This window comes from Aulostomus chinensis, chromosome 23, assembly GCF_037954235.1.
Source record: "Aulostomus chinensis isolate RoL2024-O1b breed Wild chromosome 23, RoL_Achi_v1.0, whole genome shotgun sequence".
NCBI lineage: Eukaryota > Metazoa > Chordata > Actinopteri > Syngnathiformes > Aulostomidae > Aulostomus > Aulostomus chinensis.
Window position 1 is genome coordinate 22,687,731 of NC_141342.1, and position 22,631 is coordinate 22,710,361.

Below are 22,631 nucleotides of genomic sequence, written 5' to 3' on the forward strand. Positions count from 1 at the left end.
GTCTAGTGCAGCTAGCAGCTTTGCTAACCTTAGCTCCAGGGGTGTGGGGCTGTCTGGAGGCCCAGTGATGGAGGCCTGGGGGCTGGGGGCCTGGTGCCGGGGGGCTAGGGGCCTAGTGCTGGAGGGAAGGCTGCAGGTGTGAGGTGGTGGCTGGGTTCATGCTGCTGCTGGTTCCCAGACACCCAACCTCACGTCATGAATAAGTAAACATAACCAGCATCACGTCAGCTGTTGGTTTCAAAGTCTCCACTTGGGCATTTTAGCTGTCGCCACTGGCTTTGAGCAATCAGAGGTGACCACATTTGGACGAGCGACTGGGATGAGCTGTGGTAGCAGCTGTCAGTCAAAGCGCCTTAATTACAGCCTGTTTCAACGTCTGTTTGACTGAACGAACGTCAGGCTGCATTTTCACTGAACAGGAAGATTCACTCATCTAAATATGTCGATTGAGGAATGTTCTAGTTACTCAGCATGCGGCGACGTGCGTTTGTGTCTGAGTGTCTGTGTGTGTGTGTTAAATTCACATTTTGATAAATGTAACTTCATATGCCAATCGAAATTACCATCGTGGGGTAAAAGACACATTTATAACTACACTTCCACTTTTATTTTAAGTTTTTAAGTAAAAACACGGCATCCTGTGAACATCACTTCCCCTTACACATCCCTGTTCCATGTTACTACCACAAATCTCAGCGTTCAGAAGTCAAAGTCACCTGAGGTCACAACAGATTCCTTGACTTGAAGACTTAAGCCTGAAAAGGAGCGTGACTCCTTAGGGAGTCCAGCATTCAACCCTCAGCTGTGAGACAGTCAGAGGTCACCAGACGTTGCCGCTCAACATGAACTGACTCGGTTCATTGGAACGGACCGAGAACAAGGTGACTGTAGAGACATGGCGCTCTGCTGCCATAGCGAATCATCTGTTTCTGTCCCCGCTTAGAATAACCCGGCTGGCTGGCAGTGTGCTGGTGGCGAGCGGTGTGATGAGAGGCTCCGGGTGGTTGTGGTCTCTGTGGCCCAGCCAGGCCAGTTCCAACAGCACTGACTATCGATGTAGCTGATTCTCTGAGAAGCTCATCGACAAACAATAAGGACATCGGCAGCGTGATCTATAACAGCCCGTCTTCCTCCACTGAACCCACATCAAGGACTTCACTTTGGACTGAAGGCTTATCAAGACTAGGTTAGAGGCCCCGCCCACTGACCTCTGGCTCAACTCAACAGGAGCTCTCGACTGCAAACAAATGGATGAATACAGTCAGAAGTCAAGAACACATGACATCCAGCTGTCTTTGTCTTTTCTGAGCAGGGAGCAGCTGGATAGCTTAGCACAATGGCTGGTAGTGGGGGGGGGAGTGTTAGCATCAGCTAGATCAGGTCCAGGCTAGTTAGCTTAGCAAGTGGGAAGTGTTAGCATCAGCTAGCTCAGGTCCAGGCTAGTAAGCTTAGCCCAATGGCTGGTAGTGGGTGGGAAGTGTTAGCATCAGCTAGCTCAGGTCCAGGCTAGTTAGCTTAGCCCAATGGCTGGTAGTGGGTGGAAGTGTTAGCATCAGCTAGCTCAGGTCCAGGATGCTGGTGTGTCCAGCAGGAATCCTCCTCCTCCTCATCATCAGTAGCAGCAGTCGCTCTTCTAGTCCTCAACAAACCTTTGGTTCTGTTGACCCAAGTTCCAGTGGAGCTTTGGAGGTGCTGCGTCAAATCACTGCGCCCAGTCAGGAAAGTAGTTCCGGCTACGTGTCTGATTCTACCACTACAACGTCTCCTCATGTTAAACTGTTATTCATCACCAAGGTTACACAACCCTCCTGATATTAATGCAGGCAGAGACGGAGCTACGCTAACACTTCCCACCCACTACCAGTCACTGTGCTAAGCTAACTAGCCTGGGTCTCACTCCCAATTGTATCACATCAATTTTCACTGTAGCTTGTTGTGTAAAGGCTTTCAAGTCATTTTTCTAAGAACAACTGGTTGTGAGGTGGTGGAAGCATTTCTCTTCCTTTCATATTTTAAGTGGAAGAAGCTGCTCTGTGTGCGGGAATGTGAGAGGAACTATTTATGTGGTATAGCAGATTCGAACACAAAGCTTCACAAAATACAAGAAACACAAAGATTATGACGAACATGCAGCATAAAAGCTGACAAGGAGTCTGTAAATGAAAAGAGAAATGAGTTCAAAGTCTGATTTGAGAGTCAGATTGGTTCCCTGATAAATCTGTCAGAGTTTCAGATGGAATAACACTGAAGAATGTTTGGAGCTGCTCGGAAACCTCAGGATGTTTATCACCGAGACTCATCTGACGAGAACATTGCAGCACATTTTCTAAATCTGCTTACACTTCACATATTCCTGCTGTCTGAATGGTATAAATATCTGTGGCTTTCTGAGGCTCGGCATCATATCTGGATCTTGTAATCAGATGCACATGGAGTTTACCATCAGACTGCTTTTATGAAATGAGCTCCAACATTTTTCATTCAGTCATATTTTGTCAAGAGTGCAAACTCATGAAGTAAACCTGCTGGGTTCCATCGCCTGAAGCTACAATTAAAAAAATCAATGGAAGCATTTTCATTGTCAGTCCCTCGCACCGGTCGATGCTGTTACTTGAGCAATGCTGACAAATCATTCAGAAAAACATGATGGCCATTACGATGTAGATTTAAATCTATGTCCTAAAACTTGTCAGATGTACTGTAGTGAACTGTATGCAGGACCAGAGTTCTGCTGAGCTCCTGCTTGTTATTTGAGCCTCATTGTACTTTTATCAGGATAAAAACAACCCGTCCAGAGCCCGAGAGCTTTGTGAAGAAACCCAACATCTAAATTGAGGCTGTGACTGACGTGTGTCCTGAGAAGGCTGTAATCAGAGAGTAGGCAGAGCGCCAGCCCTCCCTCAATCTAACCTCAGAGCTGTAGGCTCACGCCACCGCCAATCCTGTACATGACATGAGTGTTAGGATGACAACAACATCAATACTCAATAATAATTTAATATGAATGTGTAATACTTCTGATCACTTCCACAGCGAAGGCAAACTTCACAAATATCAGCCATTCAACTGTTATTGCTGCACATCAATCTGCTCAATATGAATGACTGAGGACCTCACCAGACAAACACTAACCCTAACCAAACAAACCCTGGGTAGAATGTTGTTGCTGGTAGTGACTCTGAGTGGAGAAGTGGGTGGGGCCAAAGAAGATGCATGTCTTCATCATGAGATCTGTGGTTGTTCTCGGCCGGTGGCTCATGGGGCACGAGCAGCTCAGCAAAATAAAGTCAATAATAACAGGTATTGATGCAACATCCATCCATCATCTATCATCCATCCATCATCTATCATCCATCCACCCTCTATCATCCATCCACCCTCTATCATCCATCCACCCTCTATCATCCATCCATCCATCATATATCATCCATCCACCCTCTATCATCCATCCATCCATCCATCCATCCATCATCCATCCACCCTCTATCATCCATCCATCCATCATCCATCATCCATCCATCCATCCATCCATCATCCATCCACCCGCTATCATCCATCCATCCATCCATCCATCCATCATCCATCCACCCTCTATCATCCATCCACCCTCTGTCATCCATCCATCCATCATATATCATCCATCCACCCTCTATCATCCATCCATCCATCCATCCATCATCATCCATCCACCCTCTATCATCCATCCACCCTCTATCATCCATCCATCCATCCATCATCTATCATCCATTCATCCATCATCCATCCACCCTCTATCATCCATCCACCCTCTATCATCCATCCATCCATCATCTATCATCCATCCACCCTCTATCATCCATCATTCATCCACCCTCTATCATCCATCCACCCTCTATCATCCATCCACCCTCTATCATCCATCCATCCATCCATCCATCCATCCATCATCCATCCACCCTCTATCATCCATCCATCCATCATCCATCCACCCTCTATCATCCATCCACCCTCTATCATCCATCCATCCATCCATACATCCATCCACCCTCTATCATCCATCATCCATCCACCCTCTATCATCCATCCATCCATCCATCATCCATCCACCCTCTATCATCCATCCACCCTCTATCATCCATCCATCCATCCATCCATCCGTCATCCATCCACCCTCTATCATCCATCCATCCATCCATCCATCCATCCATCATTCTTCCACCCTCTATCATCCATCGATCATCCATCCACCCTCTATCATCCATCCATCCATCATCCATCCACCCTCTATCATCCATCATCCATCCATCATCCATCCTCTATCATCCATCCACCCTCTATCATCCATCCATCCATCATCCATCCATCCATCTTCGATCATCCATCATCCATCCATCCTCTATCCATCCATCCATCATCTCTCCATCCTCTATCATCCATCCATCATCTATCCATCCATCCATCATCCATCTTCTATCATCCATCATCCATCCATCCTCTATCCATCCATCCATCATCTCTCCATCCTCTATCATCCATCCACCCTCTATCATCATCCATCCATCATCCATCCTCTATCATCCATCCATCCATCATCCATCCACCCTCTATCATCCATCCATCCATCATCCATCCACCCTCTATCATCCATCATCCATCCATCATCCACCCTCTATCATCCATCCACCCTCTATCATCCATCATCCATCCTCTATCATCTATCCATCATCTCTCCATCCATCATCCATCCATCCATCCATCATCCATCTTCTATCATCCATCATCCATCCATCCTCTACCCATCCATCCATCATCTCTCCATCCTCTATTATCATCCATCATCTATCTATCCATCCATCCATCATCCATCCATCATCTCTCCATCCATCCATCATCCATCATCCATCCTCTATCTTCCATCCATCCATCCATCATCTCTCCATCCATCCATCCATCATCCATCCATCCATCATCCATCCATCCATCATCTCTCCATCCATCCATCCATCCATCATCCATCCATCCTCTATCATCTATCCATCCATCCATCATCTCTCCATCCATCCATCCATCATCCATCCACCCTCTATCATCCATCCATCAACTCTCCATCATCTCTCCATCCATCCATCCATCATCCATCCTCTATCATCTATCCATCCATCATCTCTCCATCCATCCATCCATCCATCCATCATCTCTCCATCCATCATCCATCATCTCTCCATCCATCATCCAGCCATCCATCCATCTATTTTGTACCTCTTATCCTGTTAAGGGTGGTGGGGGGTGGAGCCTATCCCAGCTGACATTGGCTGAGAGGCGGGTTCACTCTGGATGGGTCACCAGTCCGTCATAGGGCCATAAAGGACACTTGGACATGGTCACTGGGGGAAATGGGGATCAAACCAGCAACACTGCGGTTGCTGGTTGGCCACTGTGTCTCTTAGCCATGCTGCCCGCACTGATGAAATATCGTCGTCCTCCTCCTCTTATCCAGTTGGTCCGGGTCCTGGGGGCAGCAGCCTCAGCAAGGAAGCTCAGACTGTCCTCTCCCAGCCACTTCCACCAGCTCTTCCGGGGGAATCCTGAGGCGTTCCCAGGCCAGCCGAAAGATATAATCCCTCCAGCGTGTCCTGGGTCGGCCCTGAGGCCTCCTCCTGGTCAGACATGCCAAGAGGCGTCCTCACCAGATGTCTTAACCACCTAAACTGACTCTGAACTCAACTGAGAAATATCACTTATCACAAATATGAGTACAGAGACTGTTGTCCCAAACAAGCGGCCATGAAAATAAAACAAAGGCAGGTCTGTGCTACCACCATTTCCTTCTTTCACTGTCAAAAATGAGCAGTTATGAGGGATTTTTTATTCACCAGTCACATCAGCCTGAGGGCTTCCACGCCTTACTCTCTTCCATCAGGAGTACCTGACATGCTAAAAGAGCTCGCCATACGTGGTCAGGGCCTGAGTGCAAAACCCGAGTCCCACACTGACAATTTGATGATAAGGAGCACCATGGTGGGCCAAGTTAGCTGATAGGGCAGCTAATGTTAGCTGCTCAGCTCACCTGAGCTAACGGTCAAACAGCACCTAACCACAACAAGCTAAGCTATATGACATCAAGAAACTCCTTCCACCACATTGGTACTGGACTTTCTGTGGTCTAACTGGCCTCTATTGGGCTCAGGGGTTCAACCCAGTCCAGGTTCCTCCGTGAGCTGGTACATCTAGCAGCAGTTAGCTGTGGCTTTCGTAACAAGAAGGCCCAAAGCCCTCAGGAGGGTTGAGGAGGAGCAGCCAGACGATATGAGAGGAAACATTTACTGGGTTACAAATGAGACCCAGTTAACAGTGAGGCACCGCCCCCAGAATCCCACTGTGCCGGCAGTGTTTGGACTGGTTCTAAATACTAAGTATTTATATTATAATTACTGAGTCAGTCGCAGTATTGTTGATTTGAAAATCTGCATTCTTGTTCCCACTAGTAGGACGTCCCAGTTTGATATTAATGAATCCTAATGACCTTTTTTCCCCCATCAGAGGAGCCAATGAGTGCCTTCTTCCTCTAGAGGGTGGTGTTGGTATGAAGATGCACATTAACATTCAGCAGCTCAATGATCTAAGACATTAGTCATTTTATGATTGGAAGAAGAGCCACGACGGAGCAACGAGGAGGGACTGGGAGCAGATGTCCAGGTTCTCCTCCAGCTTTTCTCTGGATCTTACAGTTTCATGACTGCTGATGATTTTAAACAAATAAAGACCAGCAGAGAGAAGCAAGTCCTGAATGATCTTCTATCAGGAGTCCAGAGGAGGACTGTTGTTGTTGGGAAGGGCTCAGCGAAGTCTCAGAGGAGGTCCCGGTCTGTCCTCCAGGAGCCTCCATCTGTCAGGGCTCATCACATCACTGAGACTCGCCAAGACCCCGGAGGAGAGTTCAGGTCCAACTCTCTGTCACTGTTCTTCACCCCAACCCAGATAACCAGATTCTCAAGTAAAAGCTGGGATGTTTTCTACCGTCTCATGACTCTTAAGAAAGCTCCCAACTCATACAGATATATGAGAAAAGGTTGACAAAGTTTTCATGTGCACTCTTATGATGTTGTGTGAGTTTGTGAGTCATTAGATGCTGTTCATGTGCTGTCAAACTTTCATGAAAGGAACTTTTCCCCAGAACCAGAGCCCTTTCTCCAGAGGGCTGAGACCCAGGCTAGTTAGCTTAGCACAAGGGCTGGTAGTGGGGGGGAAGTGTTAGCATCAGCTAGAGCAGGTGCAGGCTAGTTAGCTTAGCCCAATGGCTGGTAGTGGGTGGGAAGTGTTACCATCAGCTAGCTCAGGTCCAGGCTCGTTAGCTTAGCACAAGGGCTGGTAGTGGGTGGGAAGTGTTAGCATCAGCTCGCTCAGGTCCAGGCTAGTTAGCTTAGCCCAATGGCTGGCAGTGGGTGGGAAGTGTTAGCATCAGCTCGCTCAGGTCCAGGCTAGTTAGCGTAGCCCAATGGCTGGTAGTGGGTGGGAAGTGTTAGCATCAGCTCGCTCAGGTCCAGGCTAGTTAGCGTAGCCCAATGGCTGGTAGTGGGGGGAAGTGTTAGCATCAGCTCGCTCAGGTCCAGACTAGTTAGCTTAGCCCAATGGCTGGTAGTGGGTGGGAAGTGTTAGCATCAGCTAGCTCAGGTCCAGGATGCTGGTGTGTCCAGCAGGAACCCTCCTCCTCCTCATCATCATCAGTAGAAGCAGTCGCTCTTCTAGTCCTCAACAAACCTTTGGTTCTGTTGACCCAAGTTCCAGTGGAGCTTTGGAGGTGCTGCGTCAAATCACTGCACCCAGTCAGGAAAGTAGTTCCGGCTACGTGTCTGATTCTACCACTACAACGTCTCCTCATGTTAAACTGGTATTCATCGCCAAGGTTACACAACCCTCCTGATATTAATGCAGGCAGAGACGGAGCTACGCTAACACTTCCCACCCACTAGCAGTCATTGTGCTAAGCTACCTGGTGCAAGCACACCCTCCTCTCTGTTCTCAATGAATCCTAAATCAAGATTAGCCCCGCCCAGCTCGTGTAAACACGTCACCGTCAGCCGGCCGTGACGCCAGCTCGCTTTAAATAGGGCGCGCGTGTCCGCCGGCGAGCACAGGACGCGGAGAGACCGAGCAGCATGCGCGTGTCCCCGGGTCTCCTCGCCTGCAGCGCAGCGCTCCTGCTGCTGCTGCAAGGATGCTGCACCGCCGCCCGGGCCTGGAGGATCCACAACGATGCCACGGAAATTATACCGGAGGACTCACGGACGGACCGGGAGACCGACCTGCACGCGACCAATAACGGCAGCGTGAACAACAACAACCGCGCGAAAAACGGAGGAAGAGCCGCGACCACCACCTCCTACAGTGAGTTCAGCCTCTCATGAGCGGGACACGAATCACAGAACCATGATCATCCTGGTTCTGGTAATCTTTGTCCTTGTTGTTAAAGATGTTTGACAAACACAGTGAACCAGAACCAGGAGACTGAACTCGGTTCTTCAGTTACTCAGCTCCCAGCAGCGGCTTCGATCCGCGTTCCTACTCGCTGGTTCTGGTTCCTGCTCTCTGGTCCCGGTTCCTCTACTGTTTGATTGGCATCAACTTTTTTTTTTTTTTTTTTAATCTCATCTGAACAATCATGATTGACATTATTTACTGGACTGATTTTCTGGCCCGACGTCCAAACACACCCAGGTCCAACAGAACAACTTCCCATTCTCACTAAGGGCGGTGGTTCACCTTCGCTCCGTTCTCTCTTTGTGATGGAGAAGTTGTTCAGGTGCTTCCAGATCAGAGTGAAGGGTTGGTCCCTGCACAGCAGCAGGGGAGCCCAACCGCCTCTGTCACACAAGGTTGGTCTTCTCCTGGTTCTGACGGTATCTGAGATCCAGTTCTCACCTCTGATCTGAAAACACATCTGCTGATCCTGGTACCGAGACCAGAGTTCCTTCATCTGAGAATGATTATTACGGTTGTGACATAACCATCGGTAACCACACAGCACTCGTTAGAAAAAAGAGACAAAACTCCACTTACAAGCAGAAATCTGTGTTCTCACATTTTATGATCCAGTACCAGTGCTGTTACTGTTATAGTACCAGTAACAGCACTGGTACCAGCACCAGCACCAGCACCAGTACCAGTACCAGTGCAGTTACCAGCACCAGCAACAGTGCAGGAACTAGCGCCAGTAACAGTACCAGTGACAGCACCAGTTCTCAGGTTGGCTCCAACCTGCACTTGACAAACGGTCCTTTGACCCCATGGAAGCTGCGACGTGTCGTGTCGTTGGTCGCTGGTCGTTAAGGTTCCATCTATCGGTCAAACACAGACCTCACACTCTTACTGCACCTTCCTGTGTGTCTGCTTCAGAACCTCAGGGGCCCGTTCAGGTGTTGGCCCCTCACAGAATAAAGTCTTGGAAGCCCTGCTCGTGTGTGTATGTGTGTGTTTCCAAGTACATACACATGTTCTTGTGCTTCCACTGGGAACGTGGAGGTTTTGTGTCTTCATGGTCGCAGCAGCGTGGGACGGCTGCAGTTCTTCAGGGGTTAACAGAGGATCGGATCTGTCTGGACGGGTGGCGCCGTGCTGAGGTCCCTGAGATGAGAGATCACAGACAACAGAGGAGAAGATGACAGAGGAACGTTCCTTGGCATCGCAGCAGAAGAAACCACGCAACGACTACATGGGGGTTACTGCAGTAGTCATTATGTAGTACTAATGAGTGCTCAGTGGTCATTATGTAGTACTAATGAGTGCTCAGTGGTCATTATGTAGTACTAATGAGTGCTCAGTGGTCATTATGTCGTACTAATGACTGCTCAGTGGTCATTATGTAGTACTAATGATTGCTCAGCGGTCATTATGTAGTACTAATGACTAAGCAGTGGTCATTATGTAGTACTAATGACTAAGCAGTGGTCATGATGTAGTACAAATGACTGCTCAGTGGTCATTATGTAGTACTAATGACTTTGCAGCAGCTGTTGTGTATTAGTAGTAGTAATTATGTAGTTACTATGAAGTTGATATTATGTAGTAGAAGTTTCACCTCAGTAGTTGTTGCGTTAGTAGTTATTGCTAAGTATTTATTTCGCAGTAGTGATTATGTTGTAGTAGTTGCTGTGTAGTATTTATTGTGTATTATTACTTTTCAGTCGTTATTGTTTATTAGAAGTAGCTGTAATTGTGTAGTAGTTACTGTGCAGTTGATATTATGTAGTAGTAATAGCTCTGTAATTGATGTTTATTAGTAGTTACACTTTTTATATTAGTAATTATTGTGCTGTATATATTTTATAGTTGTACAAACAGATCAGTAGTTGTTATTTAATCGTCGTCATTGCGCAGTAGTTTTATAGTTGCAGTTGTAGTAAAATAGTTGTTGTTCAGTCGATATTATATAGTAGCAGTTACAGTGCAGTAGTAATTGTGTAGTTGTCGTGCAGTTGCCCTCTTGTACTAGTAGTTATTGTCTAGCAGGTGTTGTATACTCATAGTTAATGTATTAGTAGTTGTTGTGTATCAGTTGTTTTTGTTTATTAGTAGTTGTTGTGTATCAGTTGTTTTTGTGTATTAGTAATTGTTGTGTATGAGCCTTGTGTATCTGTAGTTATTGTGTATTAGGAGTACTTGTGTGTCAGTAGTTCTTGTGTAGGAGTAGAATAGTTATCAGTAATTACAGTTCAGTAGTTGTTGTCTATTAGGGTTTATAGTGCAGTAGTTATTGTGTATTAGCAGCCCTTGTTTATCAGTAATAGTTGTGCAGTAGTAGTAGAGCAGATGCATTATTAGAACAGATGCAGTAGTACTGGAACATGTGCAGTAGTAGTAGTGAAGCAGAAGCAGTTGTAGAGCCGCACTAGTGGTAGAGCAGTAGTAGTCGAGCAGATGCAGTAGTAGTAGAGCAGTCGCAGAACAGATCCAGTAGTAGCAGAGCAGTAGTAGTAGAGCAGTAGTAGAAGCTGTAGTTGTAGAGCAGATGCAATAGTAACAGAGCAGATGCAGTAGTAACAGAGCAGATGCAGTAGTAGAGCAGGTTTAGTAGTAGAGCAGATGCAGAAGTAACAGAGCAGATGCAGTAGTCGAGCAGGTGCAGTAGTAGAGCAGTAGTAGTAGTAGAGCAGATACAGTAGTAGAGCAGTAGTAGTAGAGCAGATGCAATAGTAAGCAGTAGCTGTAGTAGAGCAGATATAGCAGTAGAGCAGTAGTAGTAGAGCAGATGCAGTAGTAGAGCAGTAATAGTAGAGCAGTAGTAGTAGAGCAGATGCAATAGAAAGCAGTGGTAGTAGTAGTAGAGCAGATACAGTAGTAGAGCAGTAGTAGTAGAGCAGATGCAATAGTAAGCAGTAGCTGTAGTAGAGCAGATATAGTAGTAGAGCAGTAGTAGTAGAGCAGATGCAGTAGTAGAGCAGTAATAGTAGAGCAGTAGTAGTAGTAGTAGAGCAAATGCAGTAGTAGAGCAGTAGTAATAGTAGAGCTGTAATAGTAGAGCAGTAGTAGTAGTAGAGCAGTCGTAGAGCAGTAATAGTAGAGCAGTCGTAGTAGTAGTAGAGCAAATGCAGTAGTAGAGCAGTAGTAATAGTAGAGCTGTAATAGTAGAGCAGTCGTAGTAGTAGAGCAGTAGTAGTAGAGCAGTTGTGGAGCAGTAATAGTAGAGCAGTCGTAGTAGTAGAGCAGTAGTAGTAGAGCAGTTGTAGAGCAGTAATAGTAGAGCAGTAGTAGTAGAGCAGTCGTAGAGCAGTAGTAGTAGAGCAGTCGTAGTAGTAGAGCAGTAGAAGTAGAGCAGTAACAGTAGAGCAGTAATAGTAGAGCAGTAGTAGTAGAGCAGTCGTAGAGCAGTAGTAGTAGAGCAGTCGTAGTAGTAGAGCAGTAGAAGTAGAGCAGTAACAGTAGAGCAGGATCTCTTGCCAAACCGTCCAGAGCTGTGGAGGAACGACAACTTAACTTCCTCTCCACTGGAGCTCGTACAAAACTGTGAGGACAAACGTTTGTTCCTAAAATGTGTCTGGAAGATCTGGTTCCAGGCTGAGAGGGTCGCCTCCAATCAGGCGGGCTGAGGTCCAGAACTGAGGAGCGTCCTGAAGCCGGCGCTGGCCGCCAGCTCAGACCTCCATTAGGTCTGATTGAGCCGTTTAATGTCCCTCCGGTCTGGATTTGCTATCAGCTGATTGCTGCCAGCTGGACGTCTTTGTCAGGCCCTGTCATCAGCTAACGACGAGAACATCAATCAAACTCTCCTGGTCTGCGAGTTCACATTCTCATCAGAACCCACAGAACTGCGTCTCACAGATATAGAAGCGCCCACACCTGGATGAGCTCATTATTGACGCTCAGATGAAGACGTGTGGGGAACCCAGGTGCAGACGTGTCTCACTGTCGACGTCCTGTAAGGCAGGGCTAATGTCTCTGTGCAGCACCATTCCTGCACAGGGCAGTTCATGGTGCTGCACAGAGGGAAGGAGAGAATTGAAAGTTAGAATCAGTTTAAAATCGAAAACGTGAATTAAAACATTCAAAAGTCATTTTAAATCAATAAAACAGTTTAAGCTCAATTCGATAGCAGACAAATCAATATTAAATCAATCAGAGCCGGCTTGCGGCATAGGCAGTATAGGCAAATGCTAAGGGCGCCGTCCATCAGGGGGCGCCAGAAGGGGGATATATATATATACTGTATAGCAAAGCCTATAACAATAACCTAATAGAAATGATTTTCCCTTTTCCCTAAGTCGCGCGCCCCCCCACACCCCCACACCCCCACACCCCACGCCCAACGGTCGTTTTTTGATACGTAAAAAAACATGTCCAAACGTCCCAAACTGTCTGGTGCCCAGGGGAGAAAAAAAAGGAAAGAAGAGGAGGAAAAACGCGATGAAGACAGAGGTAATGTAAATGTAAATGTTACAGTTAAGATGATGTCATGATATTATTTTTCTGTCGCGGAATGATGGATAATAACGTCATTAACCATCAGCATAGGATACCCAGATAGCGAGACTACATTGAAACCCCGGTCAACTATAAATCGATATAGTTGACCGGGAAATGAATATGATTGAAATTTCATCGATTTATAGTTGAGCGGGAATGCTTTCAATGACTCTTTGCTATCTTGGTAGTTAGCTTATCAATAAATAGCCAGCTAACTGTTCATCTTGACATCAGCTTATGTTATGAAAGGGTCGAAGCTGTTATGAAAAATAGTAATGTAACAACATCAAGCTTACCTTCCTCAGGTAAATGTGTAAATATGAGATTTATTCAGCAGGCGTTATAAATGTTAAATTTGCTTCCATTCTGACGTATCGTTGGCTCACGTTTCCCCAGCTTGTAATAGTTCATCAAATTGCTGTTAATTTCCATCTCTTTTCTATATTATAACTGTAAGCCTAGTTGTTTGTTAGTTCATATATTCTTAAGTGTGTTTATAGTGGTAAACTTTATATCAAAGTGCATCATCAATGTTAAGAGGAAAACATATTATACTGCAGTTTACTGATACCTTTTCTTCTGCTAATTAGCATTTTACTGAAATGACAATAAAACTGATATCATTAGTAATATAGAAATTACTTACATCACTGTATATTACACAGTATAGTATAGTCTACATGCATGCATTTCTTAGGATTTTCATTTATATTATTTCATTTCATTTTATTCCATGAAATGTGTTATCAGACTGCTGTTACCTACTCCTCTTCTCTTTTCAGATGCGCTGCTGCATTTATCTTATTAACTTATTTAATGATAAATTAAAAAACGTATCTGAGATCTTCTATGATGCAAGAACGTCTCAGTGGACTTGCAATTATTAGTATTAACCATGTGGTCTCAAATCAGTTGCCTTATGATGATGTTGTCGATGACTTTGCTGCAAGGAAGACCAGGAGAGTAAAGCTGTAGCAGGTTGTGACTGAGGAGCTTGAATAGTTTAAGCTAAGGTAGTCACAGAAAACACCAATAGAGATCTTTGTAAGATCACCTTTTTATACATAGTTTGAATAAATCCTAGTAATTTTGTTGTGCACTCTGGTTTCTTTATGCACTTTTGTACACTTTCTTATTTATATTGTAGTTAAGTTAATTTAGGTCACTTGTTAAGACTGTTTTTTGGGAGTCCTAAATCTAATACTTTATGCAAGTTATTTATGTTATATTTCATATATTCAGTTAATTTTATTTTTGTATTTATTTCATACTTACTTTTTATATTGAGTATTTTGAATGTGAAATTTCTTTATTTAAATAAAAAAAAGTCTAACAAAACTATTTAGTTCCTTGTGAGTATATGTACACTCGAAGTTGAATTAACTGTGATGCAAGGGGGCGCCACCTAAAATCTTGCCTAGGGCGTCAAAATGGCGAGGGCCAGGCCTGAAATCAATCCATCAATACCAAATCAATACTGTCAGAAGGCTGCAGTAAACAGCAGTGTTTCCAGCCCTGATTTCAATGAGCTGACAGTTTGTGCCCCCTCAGAGGTTCAGTTTGTTCCACAGGTGTGGACCACAGAAGCTGAAAGCAGCTTCACCCTGCTTGGTTCTGACCCTGGGGACGCTGAGTAGACCTGTCCCTGATGACCTGAGGGGTCTGGATGCTTCATACCCAGTCAGCAGCTCTGACATGTATTTAGGCCCAAGCCCGTTCAGTGACTTATAGACCAGGAACAGGATTTTGAACTCAATCCTTTGGCACACAGGGAGCCGGTGCAGTGGTTTAAGGACAGGTGTCATGTGGTCCACTCTCTTACTGTTGGTCAGGACTCTGGCAGCAGCATTCTGGATGAGCTGCAGGTGCTTGATTGATTTTTACTGAGACCTGTAAAGACACCGTTACAATAATCTAGCCTACTAAGAATAAATGCATGGACGAGTTTTTCCATGTCTTGTTGAGAGAGAAATCCTTTGATTCGTGCAATGTTTTTGAGATGATAAGAGGCTGATTTAGTGACAGTTTTTATGTGACTCTTAAAATTCAGGTCTGAGTCCATAACAACACCAAGGTTTCTAGCTTGGTCGGTGGTTTGTAGTGTCATTGAGTCAAGTTGGCTCCTGACCTCAAGCCTTGTGTTTTTGGGACCAAACACAACGACTTCTGTCTTTTCTGCCCTGAGCTGGAGAAAATTCTGGCCCATCCACTGATTGACCTGTAGGATACAGTCACTCAGTGGATGCAGTGGACTGTGATCGCATGGTGACACTGTAATATAAAGTTGTGTGTCATCAGCATACAAGTGGTAGGAGATGTTATGGTGCTCTATGACCTGGGCCAGTGGGAGCATATAGATGCTGAACAAAAGTGGCCCAAGAATAGAGCCTTGCGGGACCCCACATGTCATCTTTGTTCGCTCAGATTCACAGTTCCCAAGCGAGACAAAGAAGTCACGATCTTCTATGTAAGATCTGAGCCAATTTAGCACCGCACCAGAAAGTCCAACCCACCTCTCCCTCCAGTGTGTCGAGCAACAGGTTGTGATCGACTGTGTCGAATGCGGCAGTAAGGTCTAGTAGTACCAACACTGATATTTCAGATGCATCGGTATTTAGGCGAATGTCATTTAACACCTTAATAAGTGCAGTTTCAGTGCTGTGGTGTGGTCGAAAACCTGACTGGAAAGCACTGAAGAGATTGTAGCATTTCAGCGGCTCGCCCGTCCGTCACACGTCTGCGGCGCTGCTTAGTCATCATCACTAACTCTCTGCTAAGATCAGAGTTGTGCTGCGGCAGCAAGAAGACACGCCACATCCTGGTAACTGTGTCTGCCTGCCCTGCAGCATTGAAAGGGTTAATGTCCGCCGCCATGAGTCTAACGCTCATCTGCTCTTCCTCCCAGGTACATCGGAGCTGAGCTGCAGGGAACTGCGTTCCACCCGTTACATCACCGATGGGTCCTGCCGCAGCGCCAAACCCATCAAGGAGCTGGTGTGCTCGGGTCAGTGCATGCCCGCCCACCTGCTACCCAACGCCATTGTCCGGGGGAAGTGGTGGCGTAGCAGCGCCCCGGACTACCGCTGCATCCCGGCACACTCCCGGACCCGCAGGGTGCAGCTGCAGTGTCCCAACGGCAACAATCGGACTTACAAACTCCGCGTGGTCACTTCCTGCAAGTGCAAGCGCTTCAGGCCCCATCACAACCAATCAGATGCCAAAGAGGCTCCGAAACCACGACGCAACAGAAAACAGAGCCGGTTCTCTCAAAACCGAACCAAGAACAGCACGCCGTTGACAGGCAACTCATACTGACACTGCTTCTCAGCAACGAGGACAGACATACATACACACACACACACACACACACACACACACACACACACACACACACACACACACACCCATACATACACATCCTTCATCTCCATGGAGACGGGAGGAGGGAACTGCTGGCTGGTTTGGCATCGTCAGTGTCTCAGCATCTCTCAACTGCTAGATGAACCATCGATGGTGGCGCTCGCCATGACTGACAGGTCAGGAGACGCAGCAGCTCGCATCTGATCACCCAAACAGCTGAGTGGTCTCCGTGGAGACACCAGTCTTCCATCAGGACATAAACACATTCTCAGCATCGTGAGAAGTCGTCAAACACATCTGTGCAAACATCCAGCGGATGCTCGACCACACGGAAGAGGAGGTCGTTATCGGTGTCCTGGTGGCAGGTCGCCACAGGCCTCACGCATCAGGATGACCAAGTCGTAGTCGACCTTACACAGTGTGATGCAGTCAGGAGTGCCGCTGCTGGGGGGGCGTGGCCATATCATTCCCGCAAGCCCTGTTACTTATTAAATGAGTCAGTTCCTGTCAGGAGTCATAAATGCTATTTCCTCAAGCTACTTCCTGTTTGCTTTCATGTGTCTAGGAGACTTCAGTGTGTGTGTGAGTTTGTGTCAGTTGCTCGGGGCAGAACATCTTCCAGCTCGCCCACGCTGGCGGTCGGCTCTACAGGCCACACAGAGCCGCGATTATCTGTTGTGTTGCAGGATTCAAGCTCCACCCCCTCACATTCTGTAAATAGCTGTGAGGGGGAACGTGAGCAGCTCCAGTACACTCAGAGTGTGTTGTTGCTATAGTTATAGGAAGAGGAAGTGATGATGAGCGGCTCCATCGCCCTCCTTCCTCCGCCATGGTTCCTGCTTACATCACTTCCTGCTTCTGTCGAGAGTTCTTTGCTTCCGTCTGACAAACATGACAGGCGTCGCTCCTGACTCGCTACACTTGAACAGGTCTGGAGTCTCCCAGTGATTCCCACCCAACGTCTCCATGAAGAAGCACATCTGTGAGTGATGGCGGAGGGTTGGTCATGTGATTGTACAGATCACACCTGTGTGGTTGAAGCGGGGGGGGGGGCTGATGGACTGATACAAAGTGAACTGCATATTTATTTTTATTTTCACATTTAAATTATTTATGCAACCTTTTGTAGTAAATGGCAGCCATTACTGTGCATGATAGACGTTTACTGTCCTGAATAAAGACAGAAGTACAGGAGAACCTGTCGTCTTCGGTCATTCAAACATTTCCTTGTTTACAACTTCTGTTCATCTTGCAAGAGGTAGGAGTCTCCATGTAAACCAGCCACTATGATGTCGTACTGCATCCTGCCGCTCACCAAGTCTTTAGAGCAGCGGGGGTTCCAGAATGTTCTTCTTTTAAGCAGCACAATTTCAAAACATCAAGCAACATCATTCATCATGAATATCAGAACATGCCTAGAACATTAGGACAACGTTCCTGACTCTCTGACTCAACATTCAGCTAGACTGCAGCTGTGACATGCATAGCATGGTGGCTAACATTTGCTACCAGTTCTAATGATGCTCAAGGAAAACTTTGTAGTTAAACATTTGAAGAACAATTTAAGGACATTTACCATTGCAGAAGATATTCTTGTTATTAATGTGAACAAAATGATTAATTACAACATTCAGAGGCTGTTTAGATGACAAAAGTTCTTTTGAGACCTCAGTAGAACTTGTAGCCAACGTTAGCTAATGGTCCATGCTAGCTGTATTGTGATTAGAGGGAATTATTCAGTCAATCAATTCATGTTTCCGTGGCATAAAACAGTCTGGGTGGAGGGTTTAACCTGGACACAGGAGCCCTGAGGACTTGGGAAGCGCTCCACGTGACTGGAGGAAGTGGAGGTCTGAGGGTGGACGTTCTCTCCTCCCTGCAAACGTCGGTCTCGATGATGTGTGAGTTCGAAAGTTTAAATCTTTGCTTGATTTAATCTGACCAATAATAATATTTGACAGTAGTTACACAAACTCAGTATCCGGTGCCAGGAGGTGTTTATCTGTAAACGTAGTTTTAATTACCAGAAGAACTCCCTTCTACACAAACACAGCATAAACAACACAAAACATGAACAGCATCACCGTGGTAACCGGGCTGCTCTGTGGTCGTGCCAGTGAAGAACATTTGATACTGCACTTCACTACTTCATCCTTAATATGCCGTCATTATGTCATTTCAAAGTTCCAGGAGAGAGCAGAGCTGCCATGTCTCCACTGGGGCGACTTTCCCAGGAAACTGGAGAACACGTCTGGTAGTAAACATATCCATGCTGACACAGCATCTGTGCTGCGTTACCACGCACGTCAACCTGCCGGTGACCCTGCAGGCCCAGTGCTGTCCAGGCCGCTGTGGAAGTGTCATGGAGGTTTGAACTCCAGGTGCCGGAGTCCCTGAGGTTCCCAAACACAACTCAACCATGCGGCTCACATGCCGAACATTTACAGATCTGACATCATGGCCACAATGAGTGAAGGTGGCCTTCCTATGTCGGACATGGGAAGAGAGAAGAGTGACGCCACCTACCTGCGTCACTGATACCAACTAGATAGTCACAGTTTGTTGCAGTGGAGTCCCGCGCGACCTTCAACATTTAACTCAGAGAAGGAGACACGGCTTGATCTTACGTATGGTGGGTGGTTGTGAGCTGTAGCGGCGGGGCGGTGAGGCGTCTCATGCCAGCCTCGTTCTTTGTCATTGGTTTGGGAGGCGGACACTTGGTCCACAAACACAGAGGCTCCTGATTGACGCACGTTTGCCAAATTGTCTCTTCTGGCATCAAACGTCGGGCTCCCAGGTGTCAGTCAGATGGAAAAATGTCAAAATTCCTGGGATATAAGGACCTGCATGCCACAGCCACGCCCTGGTGGCTTCATCTTCAGGTTTGGACGCTAACAAGAGCAGATGTCAGCCCAGACATGTGGCAATGACAGATGCGTTTCGATGTCTGCGCTCCAGAGGCCACGCCCCATCAGGTCTGGAATGCTAATTGCTTGAAATAAATAGAAGACAGAAGAGACATCTGGCGGCCTTGAAGGACGAGGATCAGTCCAAGAACAGGTTCAACTGTTGCTGCACTGACGCAGGTTTTTGGAGGCAGATCGTGTTTCTTGGTAGTCTCAACACGGAAAATCTGGGGTCAGGACAGCGAGGAGAGATGTGCTCCGCCGTTAACATCAAAATCAAGCCAGAAATCCATGTTTGTTTCACTAAGTAAAGAGATTTGGAAGGAGGGACACTGTCCCAGGGATGGACAGAAGCGACGTACGGGCCACTGAGCCCAGGTGGGCGAGAGGCCGGCCAACCACAGGAGGGGAGCCGGAAACATGGCTGTCAACAAGTGTCTAAACAAACATGGCAAATCATCCCTTATGGACTTCTTCCCTCCCGCAGTAAGAAAGCGAGCAACAACAGAACCAAAATGTTTTCATTGCTGAAACGTCTCCAGCAAGGCGTGTTCGCCAGCGTCAGAGCCACTCGAGTGGAGGTTGTTCACCTGCAGCATCATTGGTTTACACTTCCTGTCATCCAGTGGACGCCGTCAGGTACATGGAGCTGATGACTCAATGAATGCTGACACCAGTAAGGAGACACACACACACACACACACACACACACACACGCACGCACGCACGCGCGCGCCTTTGATGAGCTCAGAGCACTCTTTTGTCTCCCATTCACCCGCATCACTACCAGGTACATCAGATAGCCGGCGACCTACGGGGTGCCCCTGCAGCCTGGTCTGCCTCTGTCAATCAGCTGGACCTGCACCAATTCCACGCCATGTGGGCGGGGCCAGAGCCAGACATTATTCTTGGGACGGTTCTATCCTACTCAGGACTAAAGCCGTGATCCTTCGCGTCCTCTTGCTGGAACTGTGTCCCTTTGTTGTGTCACTGCTGTGATCCGTCATCATTTCTCTTTCAGCAGGCATGGATGGACAAACATGGACATTCTGACAACTAAACTTTGGGAGAATTGGGAGTGGAGTTCTCGTGGGCGATGACGTCGCAGGTCGGAATGATGCTGCCATGACAGACAGATTTATGAGCAGCAGCAGCCAAAACCTCTCTAAACAGCAAGGAACACAGACAGAATCCATGTTCTCCGTGTCATCGTCTCTAACCACAGCGATGCTGATCATGTTCATGTGGTGGAGCCCCACAGATGTGATCCTTCGCTCTTCACATGTGAAGCTGCTCAGTTCTGCTGGGATCTGAACCATTAAATCATAGATCCTGCTGCATAGAACCTGCATCAGAGAACCAGACAGATCTGCTTTGTAGAACCTGCAGTGTGGCACCTTCATCATCAAAGATGCAGCATTGAACCTGCATCACAGATCAAGAGAAGCCTGCAGTGTAGAACCTGCAGCTGGAGCACGCAGCATAGAACCTCCCTTGGTCCTGGACTGGGGGGAGCGGAGGAGGTCGTCTATCTGGCGGTGAGCAACCACAGACACCAGCTGGGCTCAGTGGGATCCCTAAACGGATCGAGGAGGCCGGCGCAGTAAACAGCAGCGTGTCCTTCCCAGAACAACAAACCCGAGTTTTGTCCCTCCGGCTTTATGGCTGCTTCTTCAGACATGCCGGTGCCTCCGTGCTTGTTTGTATGTTTGTGTCACGGTTCTGGTTATTTTAGGCTTCTAGTGTTCCACTTCATCCTCAACATGATAAAAGTCCTCCCACACAAAAACAGATGGCACGTCCAGGTTCAACCACATGGAAGTGGTTTTATTCTTCATCAGTTCATCGGTTTGTCCACGAACCCCTCGGACCAGCGCATCGCAATCAGGTCTGAATCTTCGCTGCCACCGCTCTACGACCCAGAACATTCTAAGGCAGAAATCTCCTGGATCTGGCAGCTTATGAGAGTTTAAGATCAGGATCACTGCAGCTCTGCGGGGCTGATCACATGTCAAAGAGCCTCTGGAACTGAACGCCGGCGTCCCAGTGTTGACCCAGTCCCTGAGAGGAAAGCAAGAGCTGACTCCGGGAGGATCAGTCCGTCCTGACGGGGCCATAAAGAATTATTTCCTTCAGACACATTCTCAGCTAATGTGTAATTTGGGTTTGGAGGCAGCTCACGCTTCACCGCTCCTGACGGAGAGCAGCACCCTCCAACGCTCAGCCACATTCTCTGCAGAGAACAGAGCGCTGCAACACCCAGGGTTACGACAGTGACTGCTCATAAAGTTGTTCCGTCATTGAAGACAAAGAAACAATCGCAACAATCCTCATCACCTTCAGTCGGACGCAGCAGGAAGGAACAGGAAGCTTCGCTCACTGCACTGAAGAGGAATCTCAGAAGCTTATTTCTGCCAGTAAAACAATGAAAAAAGGAATCTGGCCTTAATAATCAGCACTAATAAATGAACCAGCATGGCTGAGGTCTGTCACTCACAGCTTTGAGATTTTTATACTCTCATAATTTACCTCAAACATGGACATTTTCATTGTCACATATTTAAATGAAATCAGGTTATTTTGACTGAAGTAAAAAAAAGTGAAAAATATCCACCCATCCATTTTCTATCCCGCTTATCTGTTACGGATCAGGGACTGGGCAGAGCCTATCCCAGCTGACATTGGCTGAGAGGCGGGTTCACCCTGGACGGGTCACCAGTCCATCTCGGGAGCAATCAGGGGTTCAGTATCTTGCTCAAGGACACTTGGACATGGCCACTCAACCTCTGAGCCCTCCCCCCCAACTTATTTAGGCTCATTTTCTATCTTGTGTTCTGGTGATGAACCTTTGGACAACAGCTACAGGGTCTCAGGTGCTGCTGGTGCAGTCTCAGGCCTGCGTCCAGGCTGTAGCTGTCAAACTTGCTGCCATCCTTGTTTCACCTCAGTTCTACTGCAGGTTTGTCAATGTTTCACCGTGTCACACCAGACCGGAGGGAACGCTGGCCGCACCGTAACATCTGGACGACTCTGCTGCTCAACAGAAATCAGCTTCTCCCCCCAGCAGATTTCAGTAACGCTGCTCAACGCCAAACGTAAAATGGCTGCCAGAGAGTGAGGCCAAGCACCTTTTTGAAAAATCAGCAGGGGAGAGTTTTTTTATGACGCGACCAATTATATTTTGAGACAAGTTTTCGAGAACCAAGCTCACTCAGAGAAACGTAACATCCCATGAATCCAAGCTGATTGCTTTTGTGTCAACAGTTAATCAGCCAGCGCAGCACCGTGTTGCTGCTGCGTCTCCCAGCGTGTTCCTGCTTGGAAAACAACAATTCCAGTCATACTTGTCTTCTACAGATGAGGAGTTTCGTAATGTTGGGAAGTTGAAAAGAGAACGTGCTGCTGCGGGTGAGGGCCACTTCTGCTCCT

The 22,631-nt window shown here is 47.0% G+C and overlaps 1 protein-coding gene across 1 annotated transcript; it reads left to right on the forward strand.

The window, feature by feature from the left end:
• Positions 1–7,918: 7,918 nt before the first annotated feature.
• On the forward strand, positions 7,919–16,354 carry sost (sclerostin). Its single transcript, XM_086195953.1, has 2 exons — positions 7,919–8,364; positions 15,842–16,354. The coding sequence occupies exons 1-2, from the start codon at positions 8,136–8,138 to the stop codon at positions 16,249–16,251; spliced, it is 639 nt and encodes a 212-aa protein (XP_086052079.1). The 5' UTR covers positions 7,919–8,135; the 3' UTR covers positions 16,252–16,354.
• Positions 16,355–22,631: the final 6,277 nt, after the last annotated feature.

Coding starts and splice junctions, on each gene's coding strand:
- sost (XM_086195953.1), top strand. CDS start 8,136: ATGCGCGTGTCCCCGGGTCTCCTCGCCTGCAGCGCAGCGCTCCTGCTG. Junction 8,365..15,841: donor CGCGACCACCACCTCCTACA/GTGAGTTCAGCC, acceptor TCTTCCTCCCAG/GTACATCGGAGCTGAGCTGC.